The sequence below is a fragment of the Nothoprocta perdicaria genome, unplaced genomic scaffold (genome assembly GCF_003342845.1).
Source record: "Nothoprocta perdicaria isolate Ctin4 unplaced genomic scaffold, notPer1 scaffold_0, whole genome shotgun sequence".
NCBI lineage: Eukaryota > Metazoa > Chordata > Aves > Tinamiformes > Tinamidae > Nothoprocta > Nothoprocta perdicaria.
Window position 1 is genome coordinate 19,614,163 of NW_020454092.1, and position 21,135 is coordinate 19,635,297.

At 39.8% G+C, this 21,135-nt stretch overlaps 1 protein-coding gene across 6 annotated transcripts in view; it reads left to right on the forward strand.

Moving 5' to 3' along the window:
• Positions 1–21,135, forward strand: part of FGGY (FGGY carbohydrate kinase domain containing) — a 131,835-nt gene that overhangs the window by 75,955 nt on the left and 34,745 nt on the right. For all 6 annotated transcript variants that reach the window (XM_026034815.1, XM_026034840.1, XM_026034848.1 and 3 more), the window contains 2 exons: positions 14,655–14,762; positions 17,696–17,757. In XM_026034815.1, coding sequence (XP_025890600.1) covers positions 14,655–14,762; positions 17,696–17,757 — 170 coding nt within the window. The remainder of the gene's footprint in view (positions 1–14,654; positions 14,763–17,695; positions 17,758–21,135) is intronic.

Genomic DNA, 21,135 nt, shown 5'->3' on the forward strand with positions numbered 1-21,135 from the left:
TGTTATGTCTTTAAATTTACAAACTGCACCTATTCCATACTTTGGAAGTGTATAACATCTGAGTGACAAATTTTGGCTGGTATAGTTAAGTATGCAGTGTTTGAAAACGACAGCTTTTACCCACTACAGGCACTGCACTCCCCTGACACTTGTATATTTTAATAGGGTTTGGGGCTTTTGTTTGCTCTGATAGAGGAAGGAGAGAATGAAAGAAAAATSCTGCTTTATTCTGAATTCCATAGCAAGAAACGTGAGAATTTTGTTGCTGCACTGATGTACAGACACCATAGCATTGCTGCATTGTAGGAGACAGGATAAAGTAACTGAATTCTAATTCACTCCTTATATGTTGTTATTTTGCTCTTCGTTCACTATAGCGCATCATTAGCAGTGGCCATCCATTGCGACAGAAGATTTTTCYTTGTTTCTATTTGTCCTCAAAGTGACTATACCAAATTGGACAGGTATAACATCTCAGCAACATTTCAGACTAACCTGTTCTGATTCCTCCTGTCCGGACTCAGAAAAAACGTACCAGCCTAAAGTCCACAGTCTTGGTCAAGCCCAAGCTCTTTATTGGAGCGTTTTGTTCCTAAGGGAACTAGATAGGGAGTTTCTGCTGCTCCAACTATGTGTGGAGAAGTCTTGGGTGGAAGAAAGTTTATTAGGGAGAAATATCTCTTTTTATACGGTCAGCCTGGAAGCAAAGTGAGGAGAAGCATTAACTGCTGCTTTTCTCCCAGCGTCAGCTGGGAATCAAAATTTATGCTCCACTCTTTGTTTATAACTTTGGGTGAAGGCCTGAGGTCTTCTCTGAGTGTTTACTCTGTCCTTGGGAGCTTGTCTCAGGAAGTAAGAGCTGAATAAACACCAGGGAAGGTCCTCAGGATTTACCCATTTACTTATTCAAATAAAAAGCATGTTTAAAACTGAGTGTGGTGACATATAGCATGTATTGTAATCTGCTTCCAGTAACTCAGGGAATTAAAGACCTGTAAAGATGCTGTGGGTGGTAGTAGTCTTCACTAATAAAGGAATACTAATGGTGAAAAAGAAAAATAAATCTCTGAAATGGACTATATTATACAATAAATTAAGACAAGTCTTAAAAAACACGGGAAGGGCGTGCAGAATAGATAAGGGAAAGTAGGTAAGATGGATAAATGGGTAAACTAGACTCCATTTGAAGAAAAAAYAGTTTCTCCTAGATGTTTTCTATTGGTTACTGCACTTATTTTGCAGAATAAATTTTCCTCATAAATGGTGAAATAAGGAAGGTACCTCGGTCAAAAAAAGTTGATTTATGTGTTTAAATGTCTTTTTTCCCCACCCTTCCCTTAAATTTCTGTCATAACATCAGCTAGTAAGCTACAAATTCCCCGGAATTGTCACTTCATGATAGAGTGAGTTGACTGGATAGGAATATCACRGATTGGCCAGCGTAACTTGCATGTTGGAGAAAATCTTGAAAATACTTTTCAAGAAAAGACAGGGGTCTTAGGATGCAATGCCAAGAAAGGATGCGAGACCTGTAGCCCRTATCCTCCTACGATTTGAAACATCTGCCCATGAGCTCATTGGAAARGAATCAGTGCTGGACACTTTTTCTGTGGAGAACTGTGCTCTTTTGCAGGCCCATCATGTCACAGTGTTGTCCTGTGGCCACCATGGCAAGTACTGCACCTGCACAGGACTACAGCAGAATTTGGACTGGKTGGCTGGATTGAAAAGATAGTGTAAATGGACTTTGTAAAGTAGTATGTGGGAGTGGAGTAGGTGGTGATGTGGTTCAGCATTTACCAGTACTTTTGGAACAGCTGTTCCACATGAACATTTTCTAACATTTTAGCTCAAAAGAGACCTCACTAAGCTCAAAAAAAGATACTGCTTCTGGGGTATCTTGGTTGTGTTCTAATTAGGAATGAGAATGGAAGTAGAACAGCCCTGATGTAAATGAATAACACTCAGACACTTCAAAACTCTGATGCTCTTTTAAAAAAATATCTACAAGTTAGTAGACAGTCTGTTAATCTACAAGTAAAATAGATTTAAATGTGGTAACAGTTTTTGGAGTTTTTTAAATCTAATAATTGCTGATGTTAATGGAAAAAATTGTTTGCAATCTTGGACAGTTAGGAAGATTTGGTCTGTCTTGTGATAAGACCCTCAACTCACTGGAGACTGGGAGATTATTCTTGGAAGAATTATTGTATGTTTGCCCTGTTCTTATGCTCTTCCCTTTACGTCTTTATCATCTGTTACTGACCACTGTTAATGACAGGTTAGAAGGCTTTATGATTCTTTGGTTTGACCATTTTTTTGAAATGCTGAGAAGAGTTAGTTCATATTGTGATGATCTTTCAGGAATTTAACGTGCCTTATCAGGAAATTACAGTGTTATAAATTGTGTATTTAAAATGGCCTGTAGTTACATGTCTGTGCTTGGAAGATTTATAATCTTCACATAAACTGGCATTTTGTGACAAGGAATATCTATCACTGGAAGAGAAATAAAAATAAATGGGTAGTATAAATTGTTGTAGTTCATCTGAGACCCCGTATCTGCAGTGAGCTATGGTTATGAGAGGCACAGAAGGAGCCGCTGTGAGTCATGGAGCAGCATTGCTTTAGAAGAGCACAGAATAACATTTCTTCTTGTCTAAAAGACAACCTTTTAGTCCATTTATCAAAATAGTTGTAGTTCCCATTTCAAGGAAGGCGACATAGTAAATATGAGGGGGGAAAAAAAAAGGTAAATCTGTATCTGTAGCAGGCATTTCACTAAATAAAGAGTAAATCAATGAAGAACTGCTAATGCTTAAGTGCTTAGCAAAAAGCTTCTGAATCCATTAGGAATGTGGGATTTTTTTCTTCTGGTTTGGATCCTGGAAAGAGTAATGAGTTTAAAAGATTGCAGTTTTTTTTCCCCGATTTTATTTAAGAGCCCTTGACCACTGGGAATGAAAAAGAGAAGTCCGCTGTGTGTCTATTGYATACTTCCCAAGCCAAAACAAAGTATATACTTAGGATCAGAGTGAACACTGGTAGAAGGCAGACTTAAATGTATATGAATGTTCAAGCTTAGMAGAGTCAAAATTCATCTGTTTTAAGGTTTTAATTCAAGCCTGGTTATTGGATCATATCCTCGATAAGGTATTTGAAGTTCTTGCATTTCTGGTTTAAGCAGACAAAAATGATGAATTGGAACTGAAAGCTGAATGGCTGTGGAATGATTTCAGTGAACTATCCAYGAATTCCTTCTTAATTTTATCTTCTTCCAGATCCAAAACTCTTAACCAAGGCTTAGCTCCAGGTTTGCCTCCTGAAATAAACACGAAAGATTAAMAATATGCCCAAGGAGTGGAAGTTACAGGGTGCAAGTCTCTTTTGAGGACAGCAGTACTGTTTTCTGTGTGTCTAAGAGCAAACCCAGAGTGAGTTCTAGAGGCAGATGGCAGCATGAGATCTCTTTGGAAGATCTTCTGTCGGTTCACAAGGAGCTTCCCTGGCCCATAGCACCTCAGGAGACCTCTCTGCTTTGGTCTTCTTCACTCTTGCTTCACCCCAAGGATAGATATTGTTGCCCACATTTCCAGTTCATGGTCTCAACACAGTAGTTTCTCCCTAAAAAGCATTCAGGCCTTGCCTCTTTAGAGCAAGCATCTCAGGACCCAGCTTCTAAGGTAGAAAAGCTACCACCGACCTGCTATCCTCTTCCATCCTGGTTCATATAAATGATTCAGAGATTTTTAGTGCCTCGTGGATGGTTTAGGCACATTAACTCAAACGTGAGAGGCTGCTGCTGTCAGGAGGCCAGTAAAGCCACTGACCCAGCAGGCGATGGCTGGCAGAAATCTGCCTGCTCTCTCTGCGTCTTAAGTTTGAGAAATTGTGTGTATCCATGTTTTTTTTTCCCTGTCTCATGAAGTGGCTACATTTAATAAGGTAGGTTGTTTACCCGCTGATTCAAATGCTCCTAATGCTCCTCTTGCAGCTTTGTGTTTCTCAGTGGGAAACTGCCGAACCCCAGTGGCCTGTTACAGCTCCCACCTTGTGCAAACCACTGGCAACTTCCAGCAACACAGATCTTCAGGAACCCGTTATTCAAACAGGGCTCCATGAGCTTGTGTGGCCAAAACACCCCTGCGCAAGGATTAGATGYGATGGCTGGGAGATGCATTGCCCCTCTTAACACTCCCTTACATTTTTTTTTCATTTTTTCTTTTTCTTTTCTTTTTTCTTTTTTTTTTTTTGTCCATTTGGTAGCAGCACAGTGTGGCTCTGAAATTGTGGGTCACAGATCACAGTGTGTTTGTGGATGTCTGTAATCCCCCTCATTGCTCAGCAGGAGAGAGGATGGAGAGGGAAAACAGAGGGCTTTTAACGCAAGGTACCTGTTGGGACAGATGTCTTGGGAAAGAGATGCATGAACAGCACATTTATATTACTGGTAGCCTTGTGAGCATTCAGTGGCTAAATTTTGTATGCTTTTTTTGGATTTTTCTGTTGCTTTAGGACTTTTGGGTTTGTATTGTTTTAGAGCAGGTGTTGTGATTTTGCTGTTGTTGTAAGGAGAAAATATATCACTGAGAAGGCTTAATGCTTTCCTAAATGCTGTGAGACAAGCTTGGTGTTCTTATGGCTGAGTTGCCGTGCTCAGGTCAGTTAGGCAACATACAGTGAGAACAAAATCTGGCACAAAATACATGCTTACCCTGTTTGATATTGTACTATATATATAAAACATATATATATATCATTTGGTACTCTATATATATAACATTATATATATATAATTTGTTTTATTTTGAAAATTGGGTGGGTTTTAGCTTTTGTTTTTTTTTGACTGATACCTTTGCTTGGCTAAGATTTATAAAAATATTAATTTTCTGTAAAGAAATTTTATTAATATTTCACTTTTATTATATAGACAATTTTACTTCCAGTATCTCATTTTCATTTTTTTTTCCATTTTTTTATGTTCTACTTTGGAATTTGGAGTTTTCCAATGGAAAGAGAGAAAGTCAAAAGTTTATAGGAGGAAGAGTAGGACCTTACACTGCCTGTTTTGATCTCAGCTAAATTCCAAAATGTTGCATATATGCACAAAAATGATGATTCTTGAAATAAAACTCAGTTGTCCAGCGTTACTAGTAATTATTTGACAATTTTGTTTCATAAGATTAGTATTAAAACAATAAGGAACAATTGTAAAATCAGCAGAAACATACCTTTTTTTGTATAAAAGCAATAAGAGTATGGGCACATGAAAATATTGAGTGAATAATCTACAGCATGTATTTGCACCGTGTCAGCAACTCTGCAGTAACACCCCTGGCCCTGGTTTCCTCTGGAATGTGCAAGGTCCCCGGGATTTGTCACATGATCCACCGCAGAGAGATGATGAGGAGAGGTGGTTTTGCAGGGCAGCTGACCTCCTACTTTCATCCATAATGATTTATTCATGCGGTTGTAGCCTAAGACGTACTAATACCATACTTAACTATTGGCTGAAACCTGATGAAGTGCATTGGAGATGGTATAAAATGCCCATGGTCAACTTAGATGAAGGAACTGGACCTGGCTGCTGTTAACTACCTTGCAGGGGGTCTGTTACTCGGTTAGGGAGGAGAGTGAGTCATTTTGGCCCCAGAGCATCCATCCATTAGTAGAAGGTTTTCTCAGAAACACAACTTGTCTTCCCATGGCAGAGAAGTTCCTTGTACAAGTGCTGCTTGTGTCCTCTTGCATTCCCTGCCTTGGGCAAGGGCTCGATTTGCTGCGTTTAAAACAGCTGTAATAAAATGCAGCTGAAAAAAACAGTGAGATTTTTGTTTGTTTATTTTTTGTGAAATTTAAACAAATACATTTGTAATCAGTTTTAATTATTTTTAGAAACAGTTTCCCATGGCTTTTGGTGAGGAGGGGGAACCCCAAAAGTCCTGCAGAATAGTTTCCTGGTGATAAATTTTAAACTAGTGTAGTGATCCCTCCTACACTGGAGGAGCAGGTCTAGTAGTCCAAACCAATTCTCTGTTTTTGAAGCATGCRTAAGGAGTTAGTTGTTCTTTTAGGCAAAGCCCTGACTGCAAAACTTGATTTCCAGGATTTTTCTTCCCTACTTTTAGGAAAAGAACCTGAGCTTTCAGAAGCAGGTAGATTTCCTCCTCCTTTTGTGTCTAATTWTCTTCTGCCCTATATGCAGAGAGGTGTCTCTCACTTGCCTGGGCTCGCTTTCCTAGTTATAGACACTCAAAATCCTGACTTGCTTCCTGAAGGTAGGTGCCAAGTCCTTGTTTTAAAACACAAGGCCAGATATTTAGATGTTCATCAGCCAGAAATGAATAGGGGAAGTTTCTCTTTGTCTCCCTTGAAAAGCAGGCTGCTCACTGAAGTTTGTCTGAATACACATCTGTCCAAAGGCAAACGTTAGCCCAGATATTCAGATGCTGTAATTCCATGTAGCTCCATAGAAGTCAATGGTAATAGGCTAGTTTGAACAAGTTGAACCTTTGGCTGCCAACACTGGAAGCATGGGTATAGTTGACTTTCCCTTGGTCTCTGCACCCATAAATACAAATTTAAGTASAGGTAGAATAGCTAATATTACTGAGATTCAAATAGTCTTTTGTTAAGCATCTTAAGAGTTCAAAAGTGTTAAAATACCTTYCCATATGTAACATTCAGTAAAGATCTCACAGTGGAAATGTTTAATAGTACTCTCCGTCAAGCTTTCCTTTAATTAATTCTTGGTAGATATAAAGCCAGGGCATGTAGTATGTAATCCCGTCTCATAACTCACCTGAAATATTTTCAGAGATGAGGCAATCAAGTTGCCTGAGGACTGTGGTTACTTTGCTGGGCATTAATCACATACCTTGTTTGGTCTATAGTTTGCAGACCAGTTCATGCTTCATGGAAAATTCAGAAAATTAGAAATAGTTCTGCATGTGTGTCAGCAACATTTTGCTGCTTTGCTCCAAAGAGTTTCTTTCAGAAATATTCAAAATAATTACTAACAGTAGTTGCTGAGAACTCATCTGCTTGTCTTGCTTGTAGGTCGCACTGAAAGTTTTGTCCGAGTAATAATTAAATCAGGGCTTGCTAGCTCCAAAACACCATCATCAGAAATTTGATATCCTAGCCTGACTTTTAATAAATAATATTTATATGTTTCTAATTTGGGTAACTTTTACTTAAGTGTGTTGTGGTTGTGTTGGATTTTGTCACACAGGTGTATGGTGTTTTTCAACCTGTTTGTTACACAGATGTGTATAGAGAATAAGCAAAATCAAAAAAGATCTGTGTATTTTTGTGGGAGGAAGGTGTTTTAATATTCTCACATACTTCACTGATTTGAGGCTTTGCTTCCCTGCTCTAAAGTAAGATGGATCGAAATATGCTGGACCCACACACATGTTCTTGATATTTTCATGAGGTGTAAATAAGCAATATCACTGGCATTTCCTCATACTCTGTGATCCATTTCCTGGATGTAGACTGGTCTCTGAGACCTCTTGGGCCGTATGAGCTAGTTGGGCACGTGTTTCTGCCAGAACTCCTGGTCTGTGACCACTTTTGCCATGTGCAATTATTCCTGCATGATATTAAAAGCAATATGGGAACATAGGTGACTCAAAAACATGACTTCAGTACAGTCAAAACAAAAGAAACAAACTTGGGCAAAAAAAGATAAGACTGAGAATATGTTTCTGATTCAACTTTCCTGCCACAGGTCATTCTCTGGCCATAAGTCTGAGCTTCTGGCAGTGCCCAGGCCCCTGTGATTCTGATTCATGGCTTTCCCCTTTGAATGATGTACGTCTCCCTCGCTGTCTCTTTTAACCTTGGCTGGTTCCACAGTCAGAAACAATATCTTATACTGCAAAAATTTTGTCTGATGTCTTTATTTTTCCATTGTGCAACCTCAGACAGACGTATTTGGACAAGTTTCTTCTGCTTTCATTCTTTCTATTTCCATTCCCCTAATGAAATGAGAGTCACTGTGTTTTAGCGTGTCCATGTCTCTGGGTTTGATAAACCCATGACACAGCCTTGACAAGTGGTGGATTCCATGTTGGGCATGAAAGTCTTTGCACCACATCAGCCAGTGTTCTTGATTGAATGCAAGCAGATTCCCAAGATTGTCTTGTGGTCAGACGTGTTGAGGCTGAAGACCATGTTCTATCTTTATCTTCACTCAAGTAACTTCCATGCCTTCACTGGTGTAAGTTTAGTTGCATAAATGTTTGTGGCGCWGTATCTAACAACATCATTGAGCAGCACTGCGGATGGCCCACAGAATGCCAGCCTGTCACGTGGAAGGGAGCTGTGTCACTTGTCACCACAAGTTAGGCGGCTACACAGCCAACCAGTCATGGCCAGAGGACATAGGTTGAAAATATAATCAAACAAATTATTGGTAATATATGACCCATAAGAACTGGAATTAATATTAATACATTAATACATTAATTATCAATGCATTAATATGTGTTTTAATTTCCCTCTTATTCTGAAGTATTCTTTAGCTACTTTAAAATCTTATTTTCCTAAATGCCATTTGCATCAGGCTAAAACTTGAGTGCTGTTGTAAGTTTAATATGTAATTGCTGCTAACAGTGTATATGAAGAAGAGAACTACAGTCAGAATATGAACCTAGTGACTTGTCTACGGGGTTTCAGGGAAAGTTTAATTTTATATCCATTTTGTGCTTGAGCGTTAAGGCCAAGATAGCAATTCTGGGGTAGGCATCAGTCCATTCAGAATATAACTGGACTCCATGCAGTTAATATATATGGCATCAGAAAGTGCAGTTACCAATTCATACGTTCAGTAGCTACTACTATGACCTGAGGTTGAACCAGAAACCCAGAAATGAAACATTCTTGGTTTTCCCTTTGAATTCTCTCCTTTTATGAATCTCTTTCATTCTTTGTCATAAAGTTGTGGTCAAGTAGCTATATAAGGTCCATCTGTCAGCAGAAGCTAAATGATACCGTTTTCTTAATACAAGATTTTACGCATCAAGGTAAAACCCTTGAATTTAATGAATATCGGCATTCTCAACTCACAGTCACAAAGTTTGAAAGTTAAAAGTCAGCAGGGAAGTTAATGAAAGTATTTGACTTGACAATGATCAAAGTCCTGCACTGTAAAGAGCATTTATTAGTTGCTGACTGATGCCATGCTATTCCTTCTTTTTTTTTTCCCTTCCCTCCATTAATATCTTGGATCTTTTTTCATACGTGCCACAACCTAAAAGGAGCAGCTGTTATGCTGGGTTTCTGACTATAGTAGCTGATAAGTGAAATGATTTTCAGACAGATTTTCTGGTCTAGCTTTTCATTAGCAAGTGGTTATTCTAAAACACTTTTAACAGCAGAATGAAGGCTTAATTTTGATTTTTTTTGTAAGTCAGCTAGTTTCACAGAAAATTGATTTTTGTTGAAGATGTACTGCAAGTTTATTGATAAGCTGATATTAATACTAGAATGCTGCCAGATATCAGATGCCCAATGTTAGGATGCAGAAATGAAAAAGGATGAAGGTGCCTATGTAGCAGTATTCCTGATTAATGYGAAGATTTTATTCTCATGTCATAGCTAAGTAGTAAGAATTTGTTTAAGTCTATGCTAGCAACAGATGGTGTCAACTAAGGAAGGAAGTTTTGTTGGAATCCATGCTTCCATAAAACTGCTCTCAGCAGTGTGGCCTGTTTTGTTTTATCTTGTCTCTGATTACTGTAATATATACATAAAACTGAGGAGGAAACACTGAGGAGATCATATGGCTAGTCTAGCAAGACAGAGCTAAATTAAATAAATCTTGCCTTGTGGCTTACTCTACGGAATGTCTCTATATCTGGATTCTTCTCCTCTTTGAAGGTCTGTGTTATTTACCAATCCTTGTTCCAGTCCTGAAAACTCAATTTAGTTTGCATTAAAGGCACTGACGCCTTTGATTCACTTACATTAGCTGCAATCTGCCCTACAATGCCATTGGTGAGTAGTGCTTTTTTCCACATACACTTCTGCAAAGGAGGTGGATTGTTTTTGTCTGTTCTTGTTTTAGAGGGAGAGCGGGTGGGAAAGACTAAACTAAACTAAATACATTACAGATCTCTTATTAGTGCATTTAAGCAGGTCCTTTCATACTAGAGCTTAGTTCTATATAGCATTATATATTTTAAGGACATTTTTCATYTCTGTGGGCTGCCAGATGTGCTGCTGATACCTTCTGATCTTAGATAGTTTGACATTGATTTTCCTAGCACACGCCAGGGTTGAAATCTGGTCTGTAACTCATCCAAATGATCTATTCATAACAAAAAGTGCCTTCTGGCAGTTGCACCACAGCTGAATACTGTTAAACTGAATTCGTCGTTTAATTTGTTTCTGATTGCTCTATAATGTTTACATATCTTACATATTAGAATGATCTTTTATAGAGCACACACGGAGGTTAAATCCTCCCAGACAGAACTTTTTTTCCTCTTTCTTCTCCCTTTCAGGAGATGTTGAAACATCTCCTTCAGCTTTTTTCTCCTTCTGATGAACCCGATCACAGAATTGTCAGAATTGATGGTCTGAGGAAGTAGACATGTTCATGTGGGAGAGACATGGAAAGACCATGTGTTCCTGCACAAAGGAATTCTTCCTCATCCCCAGGTRAAACACCATGTGGTCTTCAAGGTATATAATACTTCTATAAGTAAACATAATAGAGCAAGCAATAGTGTGTGTGAGTATGTTTAACTTAAAAATTTATAGATGCTTTTTACAACCCAAAATGTGAGTTGATTCAAATTCCTGTAATCTCCCATCCTCAAATACCTGCTGCATTAGTTATTGTGCAGAGAGCCTTCTGACCCTCTCTGCACATAAGGGTGGGCAACCTTACCCTCTTTGTGTTTCAGTTTCTCCTTTTGTAAAATATAAGCAGTGTTAACGTATCTCACAATAAGGGYTTGTTAGAGGATGGCTTTAAGTTAAATAGAAGGTAGAAAATATGATGTTCCTTTTGAATGCTTGCTTTGACTTTCAAGGACTGATGACATCTCTTACTTGCTTTAAAAAAAAATCAACTGCCCATAAACCTAAAACAGATGTTGTTTTTCTGCTAAAAGGATTAAGGGTTTTCTTAACCTTCATTAATGGCAAAGCAATGACAGTATATTGATCCATCTGTATCATTGTAAGAGTGTCTGAAGGCAATGGAAAGCTGTGAAAAGGATGTGATGTAGTGTAACAGAAATAACTCGGAGCCTGGCAAAGGGCTCTTACCTTCTGAGCTCTGCAGCAAACCTTGCACTGTTTCCCCAGGCTCACCTATGTCTGGTGACATGTTCTGGAGGGAATGAGTGATCCATGTAGTCAAACAGAATTTGAAGATAAATTTGGATTATGAAAATACMGGTGCCATTTGCTGCATAGCCTGGAGAACTTAAGGGTCACCCACAGTATTTCAAGGAGAGGAAATGGAAACCATTTGATGTCTCTTATACATCTGTGGAAGAGAGTTCACCTCCCTACTTTACAAAGCATTTGGGCACATTTGGGGGAGTTTTGTTCCTTCCTGCCTTTCTCACTTTCCACGCACATGATAATTTGTAGCTAAGCTGCATGTCTTTGAGTCTGCAAAAAGTGAATTAAGCTTTTTAAGTGGAGAGAGAAATAGGAAATATGATGATCCCATATATAGTCCCAACCCAGCATGATCACTAGCATTTTTTATTCCAACCGAGAGCTCCCACAGCAGAAAAAAAAGGTGATGTAGCACCCCACTGGCTCTATTCATAAATGTGGAGATAACTCCCTTGTTTGCACTGTTCACGTGTTGAAAGTTTGCTGGAATGTGTGCAAATGGTACTTCAGTGGTAAGATGATAGGAAAGTTTCAGTGTAACTTGATAAGAGCCAGCATGAAAATATCCTGTGCTGGCAAATTCCAGTGGGTGTCTGAAATACTGAGCCAGAAGAACAGGCTCCAGGAAGAGTTGGGTCTTTTAATCAGTCTGCACCTTTGAGTGCTAGTAGAGATACAGGACAATCTGGAATATAGTGGAATAATGTCTGGAAGTTTCTACTGTGTTGTTATTGTTGATGTTTAGAACTCTCTATGCATTCATTTGGGACAGAGGACATTGTAGCTTGATTCTCTTTAGTCTATCTGGGCTCTTCAGACTTCTTAGCTGCTGAGCACAGCTCTGTGCTTTCAGGCTTAATACATGTGCGTACTCTTTAAGCACAGATCGTAGTCGAGTATTGCAAACTTTGCTTCGTTGAAAATGTTTTGAGGTAAAACTTCAAAAATGCAAGCCCATCCTGGAATAAGGGTCCTTTCCCACCTTTAGAGACGTGTGCACTTTTCCATAAGTAAAGGAAAGAGTGAGTGGGGACATGACTTGTTTTCTGACTTCCATCACTACCTTGGAGCAGGTAWMTTGGGAATCTTGGCACACTACCGTGTTCTCAGTAAGGTCAGCACTGTAGAATTGGTCTAAAATGCAAGTTAYTTCAAGTTTTTAAATTTTAGGAGCRTTTAATCAATACTTTCTGTTGCTGTACTTTCTGTTATTAAAATAGTAAAAGAAGGCTTGCCTCACAGAGGTGTTGAAAACTCAAAGATATATTAATTTGTAGCTTTAAGAGAAAACAAAACAGAAACAAATGTCTCTGCAATGTTTTTGACGCAGCTTCGTCCACTTGGAGCCATAAATGCCGGTTTAAATTCAGTGCAGCTATTCTTGCTCTTTAATGGGTTTGGTCGGCCAAACCCTTACGCAGGCACCCAGATGCCTGTGCACGCACGCAAACATCTTCAGTGAGAGTAAGTCAGCACATTTGAGCTGATAGGGGGGAATTGAGCAAGATTCTTCTACTTGTTAGATGTATTCCTAAGAGAAATCAGCATTGCTTGAAACTCTGGCGATGCACTTTGAGAAAACAGTTTTCTTGCTTGTTTTGCTCCTTGACTTCATGTTCCTGACAGGAATCAGCTGCGATGTAAGTTGATGGCTTCAGCAGACTATTGTTTGTGCAGAAACCTCCYGGCTGCTTTATTTACTAAACATGTGTGATGCACAAATACCAGTAAACTGTGTCTTAGAGCTTACTCCCTAGTTCATAGCAGAAGTGCTTTAAAGCTTGGCCTGTTTAAATATAGGGAGAGCATGCACTGAGTTTAAGAAGAGCAGAGGTTGAGTTTATAATTATTACTAATGAAAAGAATTTTGAGATGAAATTCTRGCCTTACTGAAATCAACAGCAAACCTTAAGCAGCTTTAGTGGATCTAGAATTTTGCTCATGTAAAGCAATACCTAAATTAAAAAAAAATAAGTCTTGTTGACTGAGACTCTTCTTTTTGTTGAGGAAATTTAAATCCACGCCAACCTTCCTGGAATCTCTATGTTGAAAATACATAGACTAGTGCTGTTACAGCAATCTTGTTTCCTCCTCTTGGAGTGTTTCCCCACCTTCTGGAGAAAAACAGCTGCAGGTCCGGCCTTCCCATTAGCATTGGCCGGTGGGAAGTGTATTCCTGCAGCATGTGGCAGTATAGGATGGTGCCGCCTCATGACTTTCCCGGGAAAATCATGGATGTGTGCACCTTGGATATATYGAGCTATGTAGTCATGGAAGACAGAACATGAATCGTGCTTCAAAACGAAGCCAGGTGTCCTGACCTCTCTTCTCCAGYCTTTGCTACAAGAATTATTAATGTATTCAACCAATGCAGAACCCATAAATAGGCTTTGTGGGAGGTACTGGAAGCCAAGTTCTCCCASCATTACCTACCCTGCTCTGTGCCGTATTTGCAGGGCTCGATATCATGCCTCTTTACGTTGTCTTTGTGGACTAGAGCAGGGAAAGTGAAGTAGCTTGAATAGGAGGAAGGAAGAGTCCCCTCCACCCTTACAAACTCATAATTTGCATCTTCTGTAGCAGAGAAAGGAAATGAACCAGTATCTCCCACATCCTGAGTGGTCTAACCACTGAAATACTGCAAAGAAGCAGGACATCACTGCCTGTGTGGGTGGTATATCTATACGGTGGAATGCAGGACGGTTTCTGAAAGCGAGTGCTTCGGTCCCCACCCTCACAAAAGGGTTCACACGTGTGAAGGGGGAGGTGTTTTGCATAAGGTTGAACCCCAATATGGGGCAGAATCAGAAGTTTACCCAGGTGAGTGTTTCCTGTTAGTTAACCTCAGAAAATCCCCTTTCACCCAGCCCATGTCTGCGGCTTCTACTTGTCCACCTCCTCCAAGTGCTTGTTTGGATTAAGGTGTGGGTTTTTCTGAGGAACAGGATAGTTTCTCTCTCCGTATGAACTACAGGTCCTATCCCTGAAAGAATTTACTCTTCCACATGGCCAATCCAGCTGTTTGGGTGGCAGGGTGAATAAGTAGTGCAGCCAATAACTGTAGCTGTGTCACATAATCTAAAAATGCCACAAGTTGGGGGACATATTTCTCCATGTGCTCCATGTGGTAAATCTCCACGTGTACATCTCCAGTCATGCTGGTAACTCCAGTGGAGAAGCAGAAGATGTCCTCGGTATTGGACTCCGGCAGCTGCCAAAGATTAACTGTGAAGTACCTAGTTTGACAGGCAGTTTGAGTCACTGGAGCTTTCTCTTTTTTTCTCCAGATAAGTGAAACGCCCATTTTTGTGCCTGGTGTTTGGGGTCCTTACTTCTCTGCTATGGTGCCAGGATTTTGGTTGAATGAAGGAGGTCAAAGCGCTACAGGAAAACTGGTAAGTGTTTGGAGATGCAAAGGGACTCAAGGAAGGCAGGCTTGTCCTAACTGCAATTCAACCAGAGCTCTCCTCTAAATAACTTCATAAAATTATAGGAGAAATCATCTGGTGGAAAGCAGTAACATTTACTTGTTTGCTGTGTCCTGTACACTCTGTTCCTTTTCATACTCAGAGGAGATTGTGGACAAGGCAGAGCACCAAGGACTTTTCTTATTTCTTGTTATTGGTGCTGTTACTGTTTTGCAAGTGAATAGACTTTCTTTTTGTGATTTAGTAGCAGGCTGAGACAGACATTGATATAAAAAATACATATAATTTGAGATATGTTGAAGAATTGTGCGCATAAGTGAAAGGCATGCTGTGCATAGAATAGTAAGATATTTGTATGTTATCCTATCTATATAGGGCATGAATATATATCTTCAGTCTGACTATATTGGATTAATTTAGTTTATCAATACACGTAAAAAGGGACCAGATCCTCTAACGGTGACTTTTATTACCTACAGTATGGTACACAGATAAAAAGCTTATATAAAATTTAAAGAAAGAGGAGCTGTATAGAGCAGTGTTTGATCAGACTTCAGGTGCTTAGATGCAGACCTCAGTGCCTGCTTAACGCTGAAAGCTTCTACAACTGCCCGTGTCTCCCAGTGCCGTGTGTTCGAATGCAGAGCTGCCCTGCCCTGAGCAGAGGGGTGCCAGGCTCACACGGAGGTGCAGAGCCTCAAGGGAGCAGGTCCAGGCCTGCAGGTGTCCTCACCAAGCAGGCAGGTGGGTTAGGCCTCTCAGAAATTGCAGGCATAATTGCCGTCTTAGTCAGACAGAGCACCACCCACCTTTTTAAAAGCTTAGTGGTCGAAGCACTGGCCCAGGAAATAGTAGATTTGGGCATCACGGCATTGATGCATTCCATGTGAAACAATCACCAAGGGAGAAACAGAAATTATCCTGGGACAGGAAGCCCAGTCACACCCTGAGCATGGAGCTGGGAATTGGCGCTCCTTCCTGCAGCCTGTCCTTGGCCACGTGGATCTTACGTTGCTGCCTGCTTCCGTGGGATACTCATCCTGCTTCCGCTCCTGCAGCTGCCACCTCTCATCCCATCTCCGGCCTCTCCATAGCCCTATGGCTAAAGCATCCCTCTCAGCAGGTGGGATGGGCAGGTCTTAAATTGCTTGGGCCAAGTTGTGGCTAGAACCAGTGTCCCATTTTATGGGCAACCAAGTGTCCTATTTTATGGGAAGTTACTACAAGAAAAAGTTAGTTTCTGCTCATTATGACACCACTGTAAAAGAAAAAGAGAAAATCTCAGGCGTTCCTTTTAAGAACACTTTAGAGAGCAATCTCTAGGTGCCTAATCCAAGGTGGATGGAGACACAAAGCTCTAGAGAGGATGCAGCAGGTCAGTGTCTTTTGTTGGCTGGCTCAGRTTGGCTCTGCACTTCACATGTGCTGTGAGAGTCAGGGCATTTCAGAAAGGCAATTAAAAAGAATGATTTTCAGTAATTACAGATACTTGGATTCCATCCTAGTACCAGAGAACAAGATGTTCCTGGGTCATTTAAAGGTATGTTCTTGTTAGGACCCATAGCAAAAGTCAGCAGTAAATACTATTAGCTATATTAGGGAAGCTGTCTTATTAAAACATGCCCAGAATATTTCATGTGGTCTTCTTGAGGTTATATGTACGCAAAACACATGGGGAGCCATAAGAGAAAATGGGATACGTGCACAGTGCTGCGGAGGATAGGCTGCGTCCATTATCCTTGTAATTTTAAAGCAGCAGTCATTTTAAGATCCTGGCATTACATCAACAGTGAAATAAAGAATATCTTACAAGAGGAGAAGAGTTCTGGGAATTTTCTAGTTGTAGGATGCCAGTCACATTTGGCCATTTCCTGAATTCAGTGTTAAATATGTAACTTCATAAGTGCCACAATGTTTTTGTGTAAAGTGTTTTCACAGCACATGTATATACTGTATTTGTTTATAGATTTATTTCTGAATTTATAAGCACGTAAGTACTTTCTGAAGAGATTTTTTTTTTTAAGATTGCAAAATTCAATCCAGAGCTTTCTTTCTAATGCTTGAGTGTCTTAGATGTAAATCTCAGAGGTAACAAGCATGCATTATGTTTTCCTGCTATGTTCATATGTGCATGCCTTGTTATATAAGTTTTACTGCACTGTTAAGGCCCAGACTCACACTGTTAAAAATTAACTACCTAATGTGGCACACTGCCAGGAGGTGTTGCCAAGTATATTCAGTGTTTTCAAGTACCTCTAGCTTTGCCTCCTTATCTTTACYATAACCTTTGATGGGGTGTTAGCAAGAGGCCACAAAAGCTGCTCCATGACTCTCTGTGATCCTACATGGTGCTCTTTTTTCTGAATAACGGTAAAACTGGCAGATATGTAAGTTAAGTACAGAGGTTTTTTTGTTCCAAATATTTTGTTGCCTGCAATAAACATATTGAGCATGCACTAGGATGATAACACACCTGGTATTTTATTTTTAACAGTGATACAGAAAGATGCAGGTGTTTGGGCCAGGAAGATGTTCTGGTGGAATTTAGGTACGCATGCAAGCCAATGGGAGGGATTAGTGGAACTACACTGAGATACTTCAGTACAGGCAAGAACCATTGTTTCTCCTCCTCACTCTTCTGACTGAGGATCTGTATGCTTAGGATTATGTGTATTTTGAGTGTAGCATTGTGTTTTTCCTATTGTTTTTAAGCCAAATTCTGCATCCAGTCCTATCAGTGGAAGTTTTGTCTTTGCCATACTTTGGGCTAGAGCTCAACACTTTGTGAGCAGTTTAGAAGCTCTCATGTCTTTTAGAAGTTATAATGCTGCATTACCCTTTCCTAGAACTGACTTTTTAAGATGCATTCATTCCAATAATGTTGCTTTCCTCTTTTTCAGATAGAGCATGTTGTCCAAGGCCATGTCGCTTTCCCAGAATTACAGGCAAGAGCTAAAGCCAGGTCACTGTTCTTATTTTTTTATGACATATATGCCTTGCAAATTGATGATACACTGTTAGACAATTCCAACCCTGCAGAACTGCACTGCTGTATCTTTACTCTGCAATGTGGGAATCGGCAAACTGATAGCAACTTTGGTCACTTGAGTCCCATGAAGTATTTACAAAGGCTTCCCAATTGGTTGCTGAAAGATCAAAGCTTTAAACTCCCCTTAAACCTTCACCCTGGGTGATGTTCTAGGTGGTGATACTCACTTTCTGCTTGTCATCTTTCCTTTTGTATCTGGCCCAGTGTATTTCGTGGTGCTCTTCCATCAGCCCTGTTCAGCAGACCTGTGTGCCTTGGACTAATGACGCATCTTAATTTGGAGGGAATAGTATTAAGCTCCAGGAATGAGCTACCTATACCTTATACTGAAAATATATTCATGTATTTGGAAGAGTCATCTAAATAAAGGCGTAGCTATAGGATAAAAGTAGAAGCACAAGTAGAACATAGACACCTGGGATAAAGTTTTAGACAAAATTTAAGACATAGGAATGAATTACAGGTAATTCTAGGCTTACTTGAGGACAAGACTGCATGAGGTTCAACATTTTAGTTTCGTCCACTTTTAAAGGAGATGGAAAATATGCAGAGACTTCTTTCAGATCTGAACTTTCCCAAGCTATTTTGGCTCAGATACTTTTTAAGATAGTTCACATCACTCCCAGAAAGATCTTAGCTGAGCAGTTGGGCACATTGCATGAAAGTATGCTTGTCTTTTTTGCTTTCTTTTTCTCCTTGGATTAAGGAAAACAGCATTTTATCTTCACTCTGTTCTGAAATGCAAGGGTCACTCCTGACAGATGCATTGAACACATAGAATTATTTTCCATCCATACATTTTCCATCCCTGGAAGCAGAAAGCTTCTTGATTTCTCTGGATGGCCTTCTTGTGCTTGGCAGTGTCCAATACCTTTTGCTTGCTGAGGACTGGTCCAAGTGTCCCAGAAATTTGTTGGACTTCAGTCAATATGAAATTATGAAATAGATTTATGCTTCCTAGAATTCTTTATATGGTTCTTAAAAATAAAAACRTACACATAGTAATATATCTGTGTGTGCTTGGATAGACCTATAGTACACTACCTGGAGGATAGTATCGATAAAGAGGATTATGATATCAAGATTATCAAGTTCATCTGCTCAGYGATGATTTTGTAATATTTTGCAGATTTCATTCTTCTTAAAAAATGGTTGCACAGCTATAAATTTGGTAATAAATTAGTAAACGAATCTCTTAGCTAACTCTGCTTCCATTCTCCCTCTCCATCCTGGTGTCAGAAGCCTCCCTGTCCACGCTCCTGGCCCTCCACATGTACCAGGAATAGGAATTTGCAGGCTGCAGTTATCCCTGTTTCASCTGGTTTGTAGTTTCTTGTTAGGGCTTGAGGCGGCTGAGCCAGGCTTGCCAGAAACCAGCTGCTGCTGACCACTTGTGCTGAAGGCCCGGCCAGTCTTGTGCAACCCTCCCTGTCCTATCCCCCCGTTCCCATTTCCCTTCTTTTACTGGAAGTGGAGGGGATTGAGTTACATGAGGATCATCTGGATAGCTGTAAACTTAGCCACTGGGCTAGCTACTTGTCGTGCTCTGTGGGCAACAAGACACCTCSTTCCATGCAGTTCAGCGAGTCACAGAAATTGCTGTGTAGATGGCACGTTTGTGCTTTACTCTTTATATTGTGTAGGTCTGACATCTAGCCATCACTCCAAGATACATAGACCAGAGTACGACATAAAAGAAGGAAATAACACAACCATTTATACTCTAATGTTTAGTTGCTAGAATTGGAGTTCCTTACCTTCTGGAGGAAGGTCTGTCTGTTGGAYATCATAGATTGCATGTCCTGTTGTCAAGAGCTGTGCGTTGGGACAAAATTTCTTTTCCTTCATTTCTGARTGCTGTTTACTGATCTAAAAGGATGGCTCCTGGAGAACAGGAATAAAGTGAAATACATATATCTGTCAGCTCTTCTAGGATCTTTCAAGCAGTAGGTAATAATAATATTTGTCAGTTTTTAGCACCTGTAGATTTTTAGGGCTTTTTTTTTTTTTTAAGATTTAGAAATCTAAAATATTTTGATTTTTTTCTTCCCTGAAAGATACCTGCTGGCATCTTTCAAGATTCCTGAGCAAATTAAGTTCTGCAATCTTGTTGCTTTCTGAAACTCTGCCCTAGTACAAATATAACCTTGGGCAAAGTTGTGCTGATTTATTACTCTCCACTTTCAGCATAACTCCTTTTTAATGCCGGTAGTTTGTGTTCAGGTCTGCAAGCCAGACCCAGCTGCTACTGATCCCCTTTCACAGAACTGAATAGAAAAGGCTCCAGAGAGCCTGTGGTTTAATACTGCATATAGCACAGGCCTAGTGGGGACATGGAACTGGCAAGTGTTTGGTGGATTTTGCCAATAACCCACATTTATGTATAAAGGRAAAAAAAAGGGAAGAAGAAAAGGTGTGGAGAAGTGTATTTTTAAGGTTATCTGAGTCTTAAGTGGCTTTGGCTGAACTTCAGCTTGTGTTGCACATCCTCGGACTCTATGAGAGCAGCCCGAATGGCTAAACCCTGCAAGTAAATGAGCACTGTGGGGAGCAGATAGAAGCTGGGATGTCTGGTCAGCCTCTGATTGAACGAAGTTTTCATTCCTTTTTCTTCCCAACCATCAAACCAAGCTTTAGACGGGAAATCAATGATTTTGTCATTAGTGAGTATTGTTTATAATAGGGTCTTTAGGAATGTAGAAATAGGGCCACTATTAGAATGAGGGGGAAAAAATGACTGTAACTTCTAAATTATGATAATGCAGGTCCAAGAAGGCATATAAAGCACATTTAGAAGTATGTGAATAATGATGTGAATTAGTTATTTTAATGTCTTCCAAGTGTATTTCGTTTTGAATGATATCCTCTGATAGCATACACATGGTAAGGTATAATTGAAAAAACATGCAGCTGAATGTTGAATGCAAAGTATAAATATACAGCTGCTAGGAGGTCAGGAGTCAAACTAGTAAAGCATATGCCAAATTCCCTTAGGGATCTCATTAGTGGATGATTGAATATACGTGTAGAGGCTAAATGAATATCACTGTTTGGGTATACAGTGGATGAGACAATGACTRATCAATTGTAATTAGAGTTAGATGCTATTGTTGATCCACATGTCTAGAATTTAGTGCCCCACTCTGAGATTTCCTAGGATTTGAAAAATATATATGAATCTGTTTATGATGGGATGAGTGTTTGCGAAAAAATACTCTGACCGTAATTGCAACATTTTTAACCTGGAATGTCACTAAAGTCATGGCAAGCCAAAGCACTGGGTTGTTCACC